General features: G+C 34.9%; 1 protein-coding gene across 1 annotated transcript in view; it reads right to left on the reverse strand.

Moving 5' to 3' along the window:
• Positions 1 to 16,204, reverse strand: part of LOC111044470 (protein flightless-1) — a 54,233-nt gene that overhangs the window by 741 nt on the left and 37,288 nt on the right. The window contains exons 15-21 of the mRNA XM_039436781.1: positions 13,467 to 13,716; positions 12,215 to 12,365; positions 11,149 to 11,329; positions 8,129 to 8,383; positions 6,446 to 6,572; positions 5,933 to 6,115; positions 3,688 to 4,007 (exon numbers count right to left, since the gene is read on the reverse strand). Of these exons, the coding sequence (XP_039292715.1) occupies positions 3,759 to 4,007; positions 5,933 to 6,115; positions 6,446 to 6,572; positions 8,129 to 8,383; positions 11,149 to 11,329; positions 12,215 to 12,365; positions 13,467 to 13,716 (1,396 nt within the window). The 3' untranslated portion in view covers positions 3,688 to 3,758. The remainder of the gene's footprint in view (positions 1 to 3,687; positions 4,008 to 5,932; positions 6,116 to 6,445; positions 6,573 to 8,128; positions 8,384 to 11,148; positions 11,330 to 12,214; positions 12,366 to 13,466; positions 13,717 to 16,204) is intronic.

The raw sequence follows: 16,204 nt of genomic DNA on the forward strand, positions 1-16,204 counted from the left end.
CGTAAGCTTATAATATTGTATGAAATGGAAAAAATAAACATTTATACAGTATCTTAATTTTTTGGAAACGAAGTAGCTTCAATCAACATTATCAGTGAACAAGAGAACTTTTTCATGTATAAAGTGATAGATACAATAATTTTATTGTTTATTTAACAAATTATTGGTGAGAGCAAATCTATTTTTAGTAAAGTATTCTTATTCTTTTGTTGCTAATTGGAACGCAATTTATTAATTAAATAATAATAATAATATTCAGAACAACTAAGAACAGTCTATTCATTTTTCAATCCATTATAAACATGTATTTTGATTTATGTTATAATATATTTCATGCTCGATATTATTTCTGAATATATACGTGTTTGTTATCAGGCTCAATTCACTTTGTTCTTGCTCCAATTTGTGCCGAGCACTCCTTTTAATTCAGGCCTTTTCCCGAGTTATAATAGTAAATTTAATACGCAATAGACTAGAGCCATTATTGTAAGTGAGTTAGCGAAATAAATTATTTTCTCTCTCTATTATGAACGGCCATGACTTCGAGTTTCCCATGATAGATATTTAAAAATTGTGGCTCCGAGTCGTCGAGGAATGTAGATTATGGAATTATCTCTAAAACTTAGCCTTCTTGTCGCGACATAAAGTGCGATAAGTTGGAAAACAGCAGGCATTGAAATTATAACAAACTACCGATTTTGCAGTTACTATTTGGTCCAAAGGCTCTAGAAGCCACGCGACGATTGGTCAAATTGATTCCTTTCGCCCAATAGGAGACCTGTTTCTAAATACAGTAGTGGGGATTCCCCAGTGGAGAGACCAGATTACGTTTCGGAGGACACTTTGCTAGGAGCACTACGAGAGTAAAGATGTAGTCATTATGTTTCGCCCTTTTTGGGCAAGTTTATAAGTTTATATCATTTTTAGTTAATGTAGGAGCTAGTTTTATTTTTATTAAAGTTTGAATTTTCTAGTAGTGCCATGTCCTGAAAAGTTTAATTGTGTTTCTTCATCATGTACGAATAATTGTTTCTTCAAATAACCGCTAAGGTACGTAAAATAAGGTTAAAATATAATTTAGGGAATTTAATTGATTGAAACTTCCATAAGAGTATTGAATTAATTAAGCCTGTTATTTTTCAAGTTAATAATATTGATTGAGAATAATCCTTTTGGTTTTATTAGTGATGGAAGATAATTATAAATTTTTTTTCTAAAGAAGTATAGAAAGTTTTCCGTTACGTTACATTTGAGTTATTGTTTCTGGAAATATATTATCGTAGAGTATTGCTGAAAGTCAGGAAGATAGCCTTTAAATTGGAATGAAATTTTTAAGATTATGTTCATATTGAGTTTAAGACTCAATTTTATATTTTTCTGACTGTGTTTTCTCATGGCGTTAAGGCTTTTAACTGAACGCGAAATTATTAAATTATAACAGAACTTTTGAATTATTTGTGAAGAAAGATCCATTAATTCTGATACAAAGAATCAGTTGTTTAAAGATAAAAATCTATATAAAATGAGGATTCAAATAGAATGAGAGAATTTAATTAATTGTATATTAATGACACTCTGGCAAGTAAATTTGTTTTAGATCTGTTAAATTTTGAGAATGAAATCAGAACGTCAAGATAAAATCTAAATTAAATAATTGAATAAACTCCTGTTTTAGCTTTTGATGAATTGTAGGAAGAGTTAGAAATTAATGCTGTAATACATTTATTTACAGCGGTTCATGTGTGTCCCCAAACCAACTTCTTGTACTACCACCCCTTTGGTTCCGCAACTTTATGTAACACCGCTTCAAGACACCCGTTCAGAGGACAGGTCTAGGGACGTAAGAGGACGTCGCCGTCAAGCCAAATTCAACCGGTAAAAGCTCACCGCCAAAAACAAGGTACCGTAACCCCGACGATAGTAAGCTCCACGTTATAAAGTCAGTGTTTGATCGGCAATGGTATTGCTATCCTTGTCTATCATTCAACAAAGCGGATAGCGCTATCTCTTTCTCCATTTGCTCTGTTGCCAGATCATCTTTTAACAATGTAGAATTATTAATCAATTAACAAAATATTTTATCTTAATTATAAAAATTCATCATGAAATTAATTTCTTGCTTAATAAAATATAGTAGATCATTTCAAACGAGAATGAACCGTTAATATTACACCAATAAACCTGTATCAGCTACCGTCTATAGAAGGCATTGATAAGACAGAGAATAGGCAACGTTTTTCTCCTATCTTTCTCCACTTCCATTATAACGTGGACCTCACTATAGCCTAATTGTTATTAGCTAATCTAGTGCATAAATGCCCGCCGTTTCAACAAAAATAGGAGGATTTGAAACAAGTTATAGCACTCAAAACTGCATTATCTGGTAATAATAATTTTTCAATTTACTTCTGTTATGTCGACTTAGCACTGAGGTTGGATTCAGACAGAACGGTCAGGCCGATATTAATTTAGGCTTCAGTGTGAGTTGCGATCGTGATCGACCTCCATGTAAAGGTGCGTATAGATATACGCGCTACGAACACGCTCCAAACACGCTCCGATCATGAAAGCTACAATAGATGTTAGGCGAGAGTTTAGCAAGAGGTTCGCAATATGTTCGCAAGATGATCGCGCACTTGTCTTATTGTTGACTTCAATATGCTACAACAGTACACTAACCTCACAAAATGTGAAATGTTCAACCCAGCTCAATTCTATTCAATTCAGTTTATTTCCAAAAAAAAACATAATACACGAATAAGAAATACAATAATATTGTATTATGGTTTATGCTTTTTTACATTCTCTCTTCTGAGAATTTCTGGAATCCCTGCCACTGCGGTCTTCAATAAAATATAGTTTTTTCTTCTTTATTTATTCTATTAATCAATCAATGTATTAAGTATACTTATTCCTACATACATATTCCTACTTACTCATTCTTAAATATACATCAGCACAATGTATTATATATTTTATAATCAGAATATTAATAATACATCTACAATATAAGTGTATTCTCTATTATTTACTTCTATGAGCAGATTAAGCTTATTATGTATAAAGAGGAACTCCCCCTACACACAGATGGATAGTCTAGTAGGGGGATTCCAAAATATGTTTGTATGTATTATACAACATATTTTGGAATCCCCTTACTAGACTATCCATCTGTGTGTAAGGGGGGAGTTCCACTTTATACATAATAAGCTTAATCTGCTCATAGAAGTAAATAATATAGAGAATACACTTATATTGTAGATGTATTATTAATATTCTGATTATAAAATATATAATACATTGTGCTGATGTATAAGTAGGAATATGTATGTAGAAATAAGTATACTTAATACATTGATTGATTAATAGAATAAATAAAGAAGAAAAAACAATATTTTATTGAAGACCGCAGTGGCAGGGATTCCAGAAATTCTCAGAAGAGAGAATGAAAAAAAGCATAAACCAGAAAGGCAAAACAGTCAAACCGGTTATATAAATGATAAAATAAATACCAATCAATTGTCTGGAAACCTTGAAGTCTGATCGGGTGACAAAACAAAAAAAATCCTGACCAAGATTGCTGTGTAGCCTAATAAAATTTAGGCTAGATCTCACTATAATAGTAACCCTCCGCCGAAAGACGAAGCTACAGGAGCCGGACTATAACTGATGTGTAGTTTCACTCACCTGAAACATCGTTCGTCCTTCACCGGTAAGTTTGTTTTGTGCGTTTTTCAGTGGTTGAGCATGATCTACTACTATTCGGGCGGCCGCTTGTGCTCGCCCCACCCGTGGAAGCACTTGGTGAATCGGCGTGACTCCTTGTTCTTGAGGGTTAGAAAGAGTTTGCGCGGCTGCTGCGGCTGCTTGACGCGCAGATGCTGGATGTAGACCTGCGCCGACTTGTAGGCCAGCTTGATCTCCACCTCGCTGCACTTGGCGCCAAGCCACAGGAACACCTGCTCGCCGTTGTCCAGGATCATCAGGTCGTCGTCGGCCAGGTCATCCTGCAGAAACAAAACGTTAAAAATCTATAGTTAAAATTGATATCGGAAAGTCGATAGTTGAAATCGATAGCGAAAAGTCGATAGTTGAAATCGATAGCGAAAAGTCGATAAATTAATTCGATAGTTAAAATCAATAGTTAAAAGTTGAAAGTGAAAATAGATAGTAAAAAGTTTAAACAAAAATCCTCTATAGTGAGGTCCACCACGTTATACTGTAATGGCAGTGGAGAAAGATAGGGGAACAACGTTGCCGAACCTCTGCCTTCTATAGACGGTAGCTGATAGGTTTATTGATGTAATATTAACTGTTCATTCTCGTTTAAAATAATCAGTTATATATTATTAAGCAATGAATTATATTTTTTTAATAATTTAATAATGAATTTACATAATTAAGATGAAATATTTTGTTAATTAATTATTAATTCTACATTGTTCAAAGACGATCTGGCAACAGATCAAAGCGAGAAAGCGCTATCAACTTTGTTGAATGATAGACAATGATAGCAATACCATTGCTAATCAAACACTGCCATTATAACGTGGACCTCACTATAGTAAGCATTCTTATGTTTTAACAATTCACATTTTTCGACATCTTAAAGAATATAAAAACTCATATTAATACAAAAAAGAGAGGAGGGTACTAGTTAATTCAATGAAAACAACTATCAATTATCCCTATTGAAAACGAATCATATACAAGATAATTTAAATCAATCATCAATATATTTTCTAGCTGAGAATAGTGATCACCTAATCCCGTGAGTTGAACTGAATTTATCCAGTTATGTAGAATACAATATACGGCTGACTTGTACTTCAGTTTATAATAATCTGCAATAAACTTAAAGCTAATTATTTAATGAACTAGTACTACAGGATGATTGAACGGTATGTAGATGAAACGGAATTTGTTGTAAATAGTGTAATATTGTGCTGTATCTTCATGATAAGAGATGAATGAGCCTACAGTAGAAGGTTCACCAGGAAGTGAAGCTTATTTAACTGTGCTGTAGAAAAGCTGTTCTTGAATTAATTTACATTCATTGAATAAATCAAGGATTTTTCTTTCAAAGAGAGACCAAAAGAGTAGCCAAGTAATCACGGTGTAGATTGATTGTAGATGACTATATTCATAAAGATTACAAAACATTTCTGTTCAGAGTCTAGGTCAAGAGAATGATAAATATACATACAACAAGAATTTCTACAAAGCATGGACAAAAGAATTTACCATGAATATAAAGCACTGAGGTGAGGTACAATTTGTTAATTTTAGTATAAGGCCCGGTTTCTAGAGCATTTATTGAATCTAATGGACCATTAAATCTATGCTTCAATGACTGTCCTATAGTGAGGCTGTGTTTGATTAGCGATGATATTGCTATCCTTGTCTGTCATTCAACAAATCGGATAGCGCTATCTCTTTCTCGCTTTGCTCTGTTGCCAGATCGTCTTTTAACAATGTAGAACTAATAATTAATTAACAAAATATTTAATCTTAATTATGAAAATTCATTATTCAATTATTGTAAAGTATCATTTCTTGCTTAATAAAATATAATAATTAATTATTTTAATCGAGATTGAGTAGTTAATTATTACACTAATAAACCTGTATCAGCTACCTCTTTAGAAGGCATTGACAAGACAGAGGATCGGAAACGTTGTTCTCCTATCTTTCTTCACTGCCATTATAACGTGAACCTCACTATAGAACCGGGTTTTAGTTTGGTATATAACATACATAAACCGGGGAGGTTTTGAACAGGTTTCAAGATATAAACGTCCATTCTTGAAAATAAATACAAAATAGTAGGTTACCTATTCTCTTGAAAAGTCTCAACAATTCACTGGTGCAGTTTTGGTTTGGATGAAATTATTCAAGGCATTTATTTCATACTTAGAAATGCTGTAATTACCTGACAAAAGTCGGAACATTTCTCGGACACAGTGAAGTAGCCCTTCTCGTTGGAGCATCGGAATAGTCTGGTGTAGTCCATGAAATCAGCATTGGTTTCATAGGGCTTACGTCCTCCCAATCCCACCCAGAAAAAGTTCTCCGGCTCCTCACCTTCATTCAGTATTTGCATCGTTATCCACGGCTGCAATCAAAAACAGAAATTCAAAATCCGTTCAAGAGAAAAGCAAAAATAACATTCATTCATTTACAAACCGTATACAGCTATGACTGGAAGAGAGCAACATGTTATAGCCTACAATAAATTGATTTATGATCAGTGTGAATAGGAGAACAATATCAATCTAATATTGTTATAGTATCGAAATTATTTGAAAGGAAATAGAGTTAGAAAAGTACACATTATGTTACAAAGAATTAAGTCAAAGTTTATAAAATTCACAGGTTATCAAATAGAAAGTTATTCCAATCCTTACACGATAAAAATGAATAAACAAAAATGTTTAATGCTTACACTATTGAACATCTCATCACAAATGTCTCCTATCAATTTGATTTCTTCGGCCTTTGCTTTTGATCCGATCCATAAGTAGACAATTCCGTTCTCCTCATCACCATTGACAGGTACTTTCAAAATGTAACTGAAAAAGAAAACACCAATTTGAATTTAGAATACGATACAGAGTGTAATTGGTATTTCTTGCATAGTATCTACACACTATAACGCATAATCCTATAACACAGTTGTACGGTACAATTAAATAGCAGGTGCATAGGATTCTACAAGTAATACAGTAATTTGTATTGGGAAGAGAAATTATTACTATAGTATTATGTATCAAAGAGTAAAACGCAATTCAAGATACTTACTATCTTAGTAGAAGAGGAAAAGTAATTGTTATATTTGAATTGAGCAGAGAAGAAATATTTGAAATAACAATAGAGGTATTTTATCTAGAAGCTCTTTCAGGTATAATCTGCTACATTGATTCTTCTTAAATTGAAGAAATTTAATTGTTCTTGACAACATTTGTGAACTAAAATTCTTTTACCAAGCTCATTTTTGGAGAATGATTATTTTTCCCCGTATTATTGGAATTGATGTTCAGTGGATAGAATATTGTATCAGGACAAAATATTGTGCCAGACAAAATCGTAGAGTGACCACTTTTGGGACGGGTATCGTGAATGATCTTGACGTTTCCGGGCTCAAATTGAGATCAGTTGTTTTGAATTGAAGAACTACAAGACTTAACCTATTTCGGACTATGTGTTATCTAAAGTTGGGAGAGGAATAGCACAAGGTTACCTTATTTTTCCTCTATCATTCTACTAATGTACTTATTGTATTGTATTGTATAATAGCACTGTTCGTTAAACGCTATCTTCCCAACCTAGAAAAGGTCCAGTAATTGTACATTTTCTGTGCAGTGCAGCGAAATAGCAATTCAAGTCACGTGGCGTTCTACAAGGTGCGCCAGAGAAACTTACTTATTTGAAAGGTCAATAAAAACAAAAGTACTTTAGATATTGTTTCAATCTTTTTTTTTATATGTGAATGCAATACCTCAATTTTTGTCCATGCTGTCTTGCGCGTCTTCAGGCAGGTTATCAATCAGCATATCACATGCATTTTGACGGGCAACAAAATCGTGTTCAGTCAATTCTTGAACAACTGCCAATTTATAGGGATGAAGTTGAACGTCTTCATGGAAAATTCGTTGAACAGTGGAGTCAGAAATTGCCATAGCAGCTGCGTGTTTGCCATAGCAGCTGCGAGCCGAACGCCGGGGAGAACGCACAACTGACTGCTTCACTCTTTCGATATTTTCTGGAGTACCGATGGTACGTTGAAGTCCATTCCTGAGTTTAGCAACACTTCCACACTTCTGAAATGAGTTAACTCACGACAGAATCGAATTATGGCCAGGAACGAGTCTGTGGGGAGGAATTTCAAATCGAGCGCGGAAGGTGATCGACCATTAGAAAAGAAGCTCTCAACTGCGAAGGCCCGCTGCTCTCTAGACCGGAGCATGATAGCTATTTACTTGGGGGACGTTAAATTTGAGAACTTCCCCCTCCAGATGCGCCCCCTCCTGCCACTCTACACGACGGATTCAACGCACGGGAATTTTTTCAAATAAGTAAGTTTCTCTGGCGCACCTTGTAATATGTATTTGATGTAAGTTAGACCTACCAGAAAGCCGAGTTGAGACAGCTAGCGTCAGGCTTTATCTGTATGAGCCTGGTACATAGCGGGTTGCCATTGGCTCGCAGGTGGTAGAGCTGGACAGGTGGCACATAATCGATCGGGCGCAGTGCCTTGCGCTTTCCCTGGTGGATGACGAACTTCTGCTTGAAGTGCGCCAGGAACTTGATGTTCTCCTGTTGCTGGTTGGCGCGTACCACCTCCAGCTTCTCGCCGAACAGAGAGTGGAACTTCTTCAACAACCTGTCAAAACAGATAAATAAATAATCATAGATAAATCTATTTTTTTGCCATAGCATTCATAGAATAAAAGACAACGTCAATACACAAAATATAACATACTAACAAAAGTGAGATATTACTTCTTACAGCATGAGCTGTGACTCTTGATCACAAAATAATAACAACTAAAAGTGCAAGAATTCAAAAAGCAAGAGATAAATACCAATATTGTATCACAGATACTAAGTTAATATTGTACCACAGTATAGATAGTAAATGGTCACTTTTTATTTTTAGGGCTACTACTTATTGTCATTACACATTTTATTCAACTGGCTTTTAGAGCTCGAAACAGAAAGCAGTTGATAAGAAGATATGAGGATTAAATCTATTAAAAACATGAAGTACCCTTTTATTTAAAATATTTCAAACTTTAAAACAGTTCAAACTTCGTGTTTTTATATTGTTTTTAATAATTTTAATAAAGTAGCCCATACAAGTGAAGTGATTTTAAGGATTAAATAGTTTGAATTATTCATTCTTTCATCATATTTTTTCCAATTTAGCGTATTATTATTATGTTAATTTCCATCGGATATCTTCTTATACTATCTTTTTGACCGAGCAAAGTGAGGTCTAAGATTCAAGTCGACAGTATGGCATTTCTCTTAATGTTTAAATGTTTATATGATGCGCATTTACGGCGAAACGCGGTAATAGATTTTCATGAAATTTGACAGGTATGTTCCTTTTTAAATTGCGCGTCTACGAATATACAAGGTTCTTGGAAATTTTGCATTTCAAGGATAATATAAAAGGAGAAAGGATCCTCCTTCATACGCCAATATTAGAGTACAAATCAGACTATAGAATTATTCATCATAAATCAGCTGTCGAGTGGATTATAAATTGCATGCCATGACGCATGCAATTCAATATCTCAATGTAACTTGGTAAAAAATCAGCAGCTGTGTAGAATATTAATTGCATGCCCCATTGAATTCAGTTTTTATGCACTATTAAATGAACTATTGATTGCGTGCAATAACGCATACAAAATTAATAACTAAAATAACATAGTACTGTCTCTCGAACTTTCTCTGCTTTGAACTCGGGCTGTCCTGTTCCCAGTATGTCTTGAAGGAGATTAGCTTTTGATGTTAGCATTTTTGATACACCAACCCCAACAGCCATTAGCCTTTTCCACACCGATATCTCGCCGACACGACATACAGACAGGATTTACTCTGATGGACAGTATAAGAGGAGGCTGCGGTCTATAACTGCACGAGGGCTACTGTTCACAGAACTACTAGTATCTATGACTTGACGTACTGAATTACTCAACTTTTCATTTATTTCAGTATCTCAAAATAGGTGCTCGATGAACTGAGATTTTCCCTACGCTAAGTAGTAGAATAGAACGTGTTAGAGCAGTGTTTTCTATTCTTTCACTTTCAACTTATGATTTTATATTTATTTATTCGCCAAAAATATTTACAATACAATGTATAGACAAAATTAAGCCACGGGATACACCCAAAACGGTTTACATTAAAATACATATTAATAAAAACAGTTGAAGCTTATTTTGCGAGTCTTTATTAATTTTTTTTCATTAAGTAATCGTAGTTTTATTCTTAGTCATTTTCTTTTTTGAGGTTACAGTTATTTTGTACTTGATGAAAAGTCTTTATACAAACGACCTTTTGTACTTCAGTATTTTATTTCTTCTTAATACAAGCTCACGATCAGACATTAGTCTTGTGAGCTTCAAGGACTTTTGAACTGTCAACAATTTTATTTTTGTTGATATTTAAATTGAATAGAATAGAATGACTTGTTTGAGAGCCAACTGCTCGACTTTAATTTGTTTCAGTGTCTCAAAATAGCTACTTAATGAACTGAGAACCTCCCTACGCTAAGTAGTAGAAGAGAGAAATTCAAATAGAATACAATGATTGAATAACACGGTTTTATTTTTGTCACATTTATATAAATGTAGATGTGACCTGCTGTCATTGGTGGGCGATTGTTGTGTCTTTGGTCTGGATGGCCACAGTTTAGTTTTTGACCAACAATATCTTCCGATTGTTACCATTTAGATGTATAATTCAAAATCCCTCTGGGCGTATTTTTGTGCTCTACAATCTAAGATTAGAGCGCTCTATCTCATATAGATTTCCAGGTACACCTGACAACAATGCTCCTTGTATTGTGAAATACACCTAATTTTCTGCTTCAACCGGCATCACCAACTACATTGATATTTCGTACAATGACATAAGTTCATGAGATTATGTTCTATGAGAATCACCCATTAGATGCACTTCATTTCAGTATTTCCTAGTGAAGAGGCGCGCTCAAGGACACCTCAAGGATCAACATTTCAAACACTTATAACTTTTGACACAATGCTCAGATTTCATCGTACTACACTTCATTCTTCTCGGCTTGTCAAGGCGGTCCAAAATCATGCATCATAAGTCAAATTCGGTCGAAAAATGGAAAATTTAATGTTGAGTGTACTTAAGCTCATATTTCAATACACAAAAAATGGCCAATTTCTATATTCGAAGTGTACCTGAATTGAAATATTCAATGTGCGTTATGAGGACAATGGGATTTAGTTCCTGGTGCCCTCAAATACTGTATGTATATTTTAAAATAAATAAATAAAACTAAAACGGTGCTTTTTCAATTAAGGAGAAATTCCGCAATATCAATTAATTCTCATTCAACAAATTTGATCACGAATAGAATGAGTAGTGTGAGAGCCAACTGACCCAAAGGTGAACTTGAGCCAGCCCATGTTGGGCGCGTCGCGGCCCTGCCAGAAGTAGACCACCCACTGGAAGTCATCCTCGGGCAGCGAGCTGCTGTCCTCGCCCCCGTCCCCCTCGTCCACGTCCACCGGGTCCCAGTACTTGCACAGGAACACGTAGCAGTCCTGGCTGTAGAAGTGACCTGCCACACAAATCAATCGCCCATTAGAAACGGTGATAACAAGGAGGCTATATTAACACAGATTAATCATATCAGACAATTTTGGAAACCTATATTTCCAGATTTTGTTTCTCATCCGCGCGCTTTGTCATGCATGATCTCACGTGCACTTGTGAATCCAATACCCTTAGGGCCGATTTCCGAGCTCGGGATTTAGCTAAGTTTTAGACTCTAAACAGCTGGAGTCAGAAAATTGGCTTTCCGAAACGGGACCTAGTCGTAGTCATAGTTATAGTCAAAGTCACGTTTAAATTGAATTTCAAAAAACTAGAAAAAATTAAAAAAAAATAAAATAAAGAGAAAATGTTGTAAAGTTTCAGCTATTTTGAATTATTTAGGAATGTTTCATTTCGACAAGGAAAAACGTTTCCAATTATAGAACTGAGAAAATAAAGATTATCATAAAAACTGCGACTACGAGCCGTTTCGGAAAGCCAATATTCTGACTCCAGCTGTTTAAAGTCTAGAACTTAGCCAAATCCCGAGCACAGAAACCGGCCCTAAGAATTTTCCGGAAACAGGTGATTATTCACAGTTGCATCGACCTAGAACTAGATGATTATTCAACTGAATGTTTGCACCACAGTTACCGTAAAGAGTTAACCATTGTTATTACTTCTATATAATATTATCTGTAGCTTGAACTAACTAGCTTCAGCTAGTTGCTAGCCACTAGATCCTAGTTTTTATTTAATCGACCCATTGTGATGGGTGACGTTGTCGATACATGTATTTGTTAATGGCAAAAAAATATTTGATTTGATGTTTTAACCTAATAAATGAAACATTTAAGATTAGAAATTGAAATCAATTCATATCAAATACGTGTAAAGAGAAAATTTTTACCCAGTTCTTCGTCAGGGAGTTTGACGAACTTCTTTTCCAGTACAAAAGCTTCCATTCGTTCGAGATCTTCGTTCCATTCGTCCATAAGCTGCTTGGCTTCCTCTGAAGACATGGGCGGTTGGCGTGGAGTGAACAGCGCTGCCAAATCAGCCTGCAAAACCACAAAACACAAGTCATAATAACGGGTGGAGTCATCATGAATTATAAATTTATCCATTGTGAATAAATAAATTATTATTATTAAACGAAATTCCAGTTAAATGCTGTAAATCACCCCGAAGACTTCTGCTACTGCAAATATTGACAATTTCCATCTAGCTGTTTACCCTGTTGTCAATATTTGCAGTTAAATTCTGTAAATCACGCCGAAGACTTCAGCTACTGCAAATATTGACAACAGGGTAAACAGCTAGATAGAAATTGTCAATATTTGCAGTAGCAGAAATCTTCGGGATGATTTACAGATTCTAATTGGAATTTCGTTTAATAATAATTATTCATTATTTAGCATTTGAACAAATGCAACTTCCAATTTATTCCCATCAATAAATAAATATTAAGTCACAATAACATTAAGGACGCAGCCCAAAGTTGAATGTCAAACTTTATTGCACTATGATGTTAGTATACATGGTCTTCTTATGACAGTGGTTGATGACAGCCCCGCTTGTTATGATAACTATGGTGAGATCAGTTTATAGATTCATTTTATAATGCAGTACAAGTTGCGTTTCCAACAAAGTTATTAACAAACTGTTTATTTCTTCGTCCTTATAGATTCTATTAGAACGGAACTTGACAAACAAATATGTTCATCATGTGTATGATAAGTTATGCTCAATCTAATAGAATCTATAGAGACGGAGAAATAAACATTTTGTTAATAACTTTGGTGTAAACGCAGCTTAAGGCTTAATTGTTTTAACGTTAGTTTAATCTTCCTTAGTTTTGACTAACATTAGTTTGATCTGAGTCAAACTAACTGAACTACTATGGGAGTCCAGACTAAACTCAGTTTGTTGATTTAACATTGTTTTAACCTTAGTTTTGGCATTAACGTTGTTTTGGACTAGCTTTAGTTTAGTTTAACGTTAGTTCAACGTTAGTTCAATCTTAGTTTAGACTAACCTTGGTTCAACCTTAGTTTGGACAGACCTTGGTTTGGACCAATCTTGGTTTAACCTCAGTTTCAACCAACCAAATTTTAACCTTGGTTCAACCTTGGCTCACATTAACGTAAATTCAGACTAACCTTAGTCTCCTGTTGTTTGGCCCACTTGGTTAGGTCGGCGCCCGTCTTCTGCACAGACTCGACAGTGCGCGTGAAGTCGACAGCAATGACCTCATCCCAGCCGACAAACTTGGTCTTGAATATCTGCGTCTCGGTGCCCTCCTGGATGCGCGTCACCAGCGCGTGCTCCGGCCGATCCAGCATCGTGAACAGCTCCTGTGACAGCTTCACGGCCGCCGCCCTCACTAGTCGTGTCGACTTCTTGCCAAACCTGAAAAACAGAATATCGATACATCATTGCAGAATGTCGATACATCGATACAGAATGTCGAATAAATCGATACAGAATGTCGAATAAATCGATACATGGAATCGATCCAGCATCGTGAACAGCTCCTCCGACAGCTTCACGGCCGCCGCCCTCACTAGTCGCGTCGACTTTTTGCCAAACCTGAATAACGTCAATTCATGAAAAGATATATCAATTTTTGAGAATGTTATTCCAGTTCCAATTAATGAACTCAATGTTCAGGCCAGTCTCGTTGGTTTCCCTGCTAAATAGTGCAGGCTGGCTGGAGCGGTGGATTCTGATTTTTTATATATTACCTTCCCACTATTCGAGCTTTCCACTCGAGAAAGCAGCTCCGGGTGTAAGCTCTGTAACAAAACAGGCCTAATCGTCGACAGGCCAGTTTTTTGTTCCATTATTGACAACTCCTATCCATTCAATTTCTTTAATATTTGAATATAATAGCATCGAGTGAAATTCCTCCAAATAATAAATAAATATCTTTATTGTCACAGAATGTTTTCACATTATAGACAACGTCATGGTTGGTAACTCTAGTAAATAATACAAGGCAAACATGAGCCTGCAACAACAAGCACACATAGTCAATTTTACAAAGTTTAAATACATCCATTACACTCTAATAATTTAAATATAAATATGTTTGTTCGTATGGTGATTTTACTTATAACTTGTACTAGTTGAAATATATTGAAAGTTTAGCCAACACCCTGCATCTCGTGAAATATATTATTATCTACTCAGTACAATAGTGTGAGGACTAAGAAACCAGCATTTCATTATAATATCGATTTGTTTTCACCTATCGGTTTCATTCTTATTCCTTATTCCAATTTACTGCTTAAAACCCTGTTTGTAACAAATCGGTATGGGTATCATAACATCATAGTCTAGATTACCCCAATTCAATTGTCTATTGTAGCTAATGCTATCTTTTCTCTATGATTGGAGTAAGTGATCTTCCTATTTATTTTTCAGAGTCCAAGTACTTGTTGGCTAAATTGGATATATATATGTGTTTGGAAACAAAAATAAATTTGAATTATACAGTCAAACGTAAAAACTAGAGGTATTAATCCTATGGATATCGTTGTATTTTAATACACTCAAATTGAGTCATTTTTATAAAGAAGAGAAAGAAGAAGAAGAAGAAGAAGAAGAAGAAGAGAAGAAGAAGAAGAAGAAGAAGAAGAAGAAGGAGAAGAAGAAGAAGAAGATCCTGACTGTAAATATAGTCAGGACCTCGGACCTCCTATAGGATGTCCTGAAATAGTCAATAAGCTTTGAAACGTGAAAAACCAAGGTATAAATTCAATGAACAAGAGCCAAAAATGATAAAAAAGTGAAAAAGGGATTGATTAATTGGCTTTATAAAGAGATAGAGAGAGAGAGAGAGAGAGAGAGAGAGAGAGAGAGAGAGAAAAGTAAGAAAAAAGAAAACAACAATAATAATAATAATAATAATAATTTATTTGCCAAAAACAAAATTACATTATAAAACTTACTATAATTTAAATTATAGACCTATTCATGAAACATTACAGACTGTTTAAATCTTCCCTGCACTTTATTGTGATAACTGGATGTGAAGCATCTTTGCGGACGAAGATCTTGCCCTCTCTTGCCCATACGAATTTATAGCCCTTTGTGAATGCGACACTTTTGATTTGTTTAAGTTTCTGCAACATTTCTGGTGACAAGTGGTGATTTGCAAAAACTTTTCCATCTGGAAGATTATTATTTATGGATTTTGTAGGTATGCCGGGATTTTTTTTGTTCAGGGATGATACTATTTTAAAATCAGCTAACCATTTCACTTTGTCCTGTCTCCGGAGAAATTTTATTACAATTGGTTTGATGTCAGACTTTATTTTGGTTGGAATTCTGTGAGCTGTACTTATATCTCTAGATGATAACGGATTTTTGATTGCAGATGATAAGTTGTTGAAAATTTCGAATACTGATTCATTCGGTGTTTCAGGAAGACCAGTCAGAACTATATTATCCCTACGAGAATATTCTTGAAAGGAGGCAATGTCTGCCTTCAATTGAACATTCTCTGTTTTCAAACAAACAACTTCACTTCTCAAGTCCTTAACGGTAGCTCTCATCACGGACAGTTCACTTTTAAAGTTTTCAAATTCTTTAGAAATGAAATCAATCGAGTCTTTTATTTCACTGAAGTCTTTTTTTACCGGGGTTAGTTCGTCTTGAATCATTTGCTTTACAATTTTGCCTATTGCCATCAAATCACCCTGCGATAGTGAAAGAGATAATGAAGGTGAACCGCTGCTTGTCTTACCGTCCTTATTCTGCAGTGTGTTATCGATCGAAGATAAACCGGTTTTTGTATTAGAAGCACAAACCGACTTACAGTCCACGCAGCTCCATTTCGATTTTGAATCGTTTGACATTTTTTTAAAACTTACTTCCTTGATCGATTGACACA

Source organism: Nilaparvata lugens, chromosome 10, assembly GCF_014356525.2.
Source record: "Nilaparvata lugens isolate BPH chromosome 10, ASM1435652v1, whole genome shotgun sequence".
Classification (NCBI taxonomy): Eukaryota; Metazoa; Arthropoda; class Insecta; order Hemiptera; family Delphacidae; genus Nilaparvata; species Nilaparvata lugens.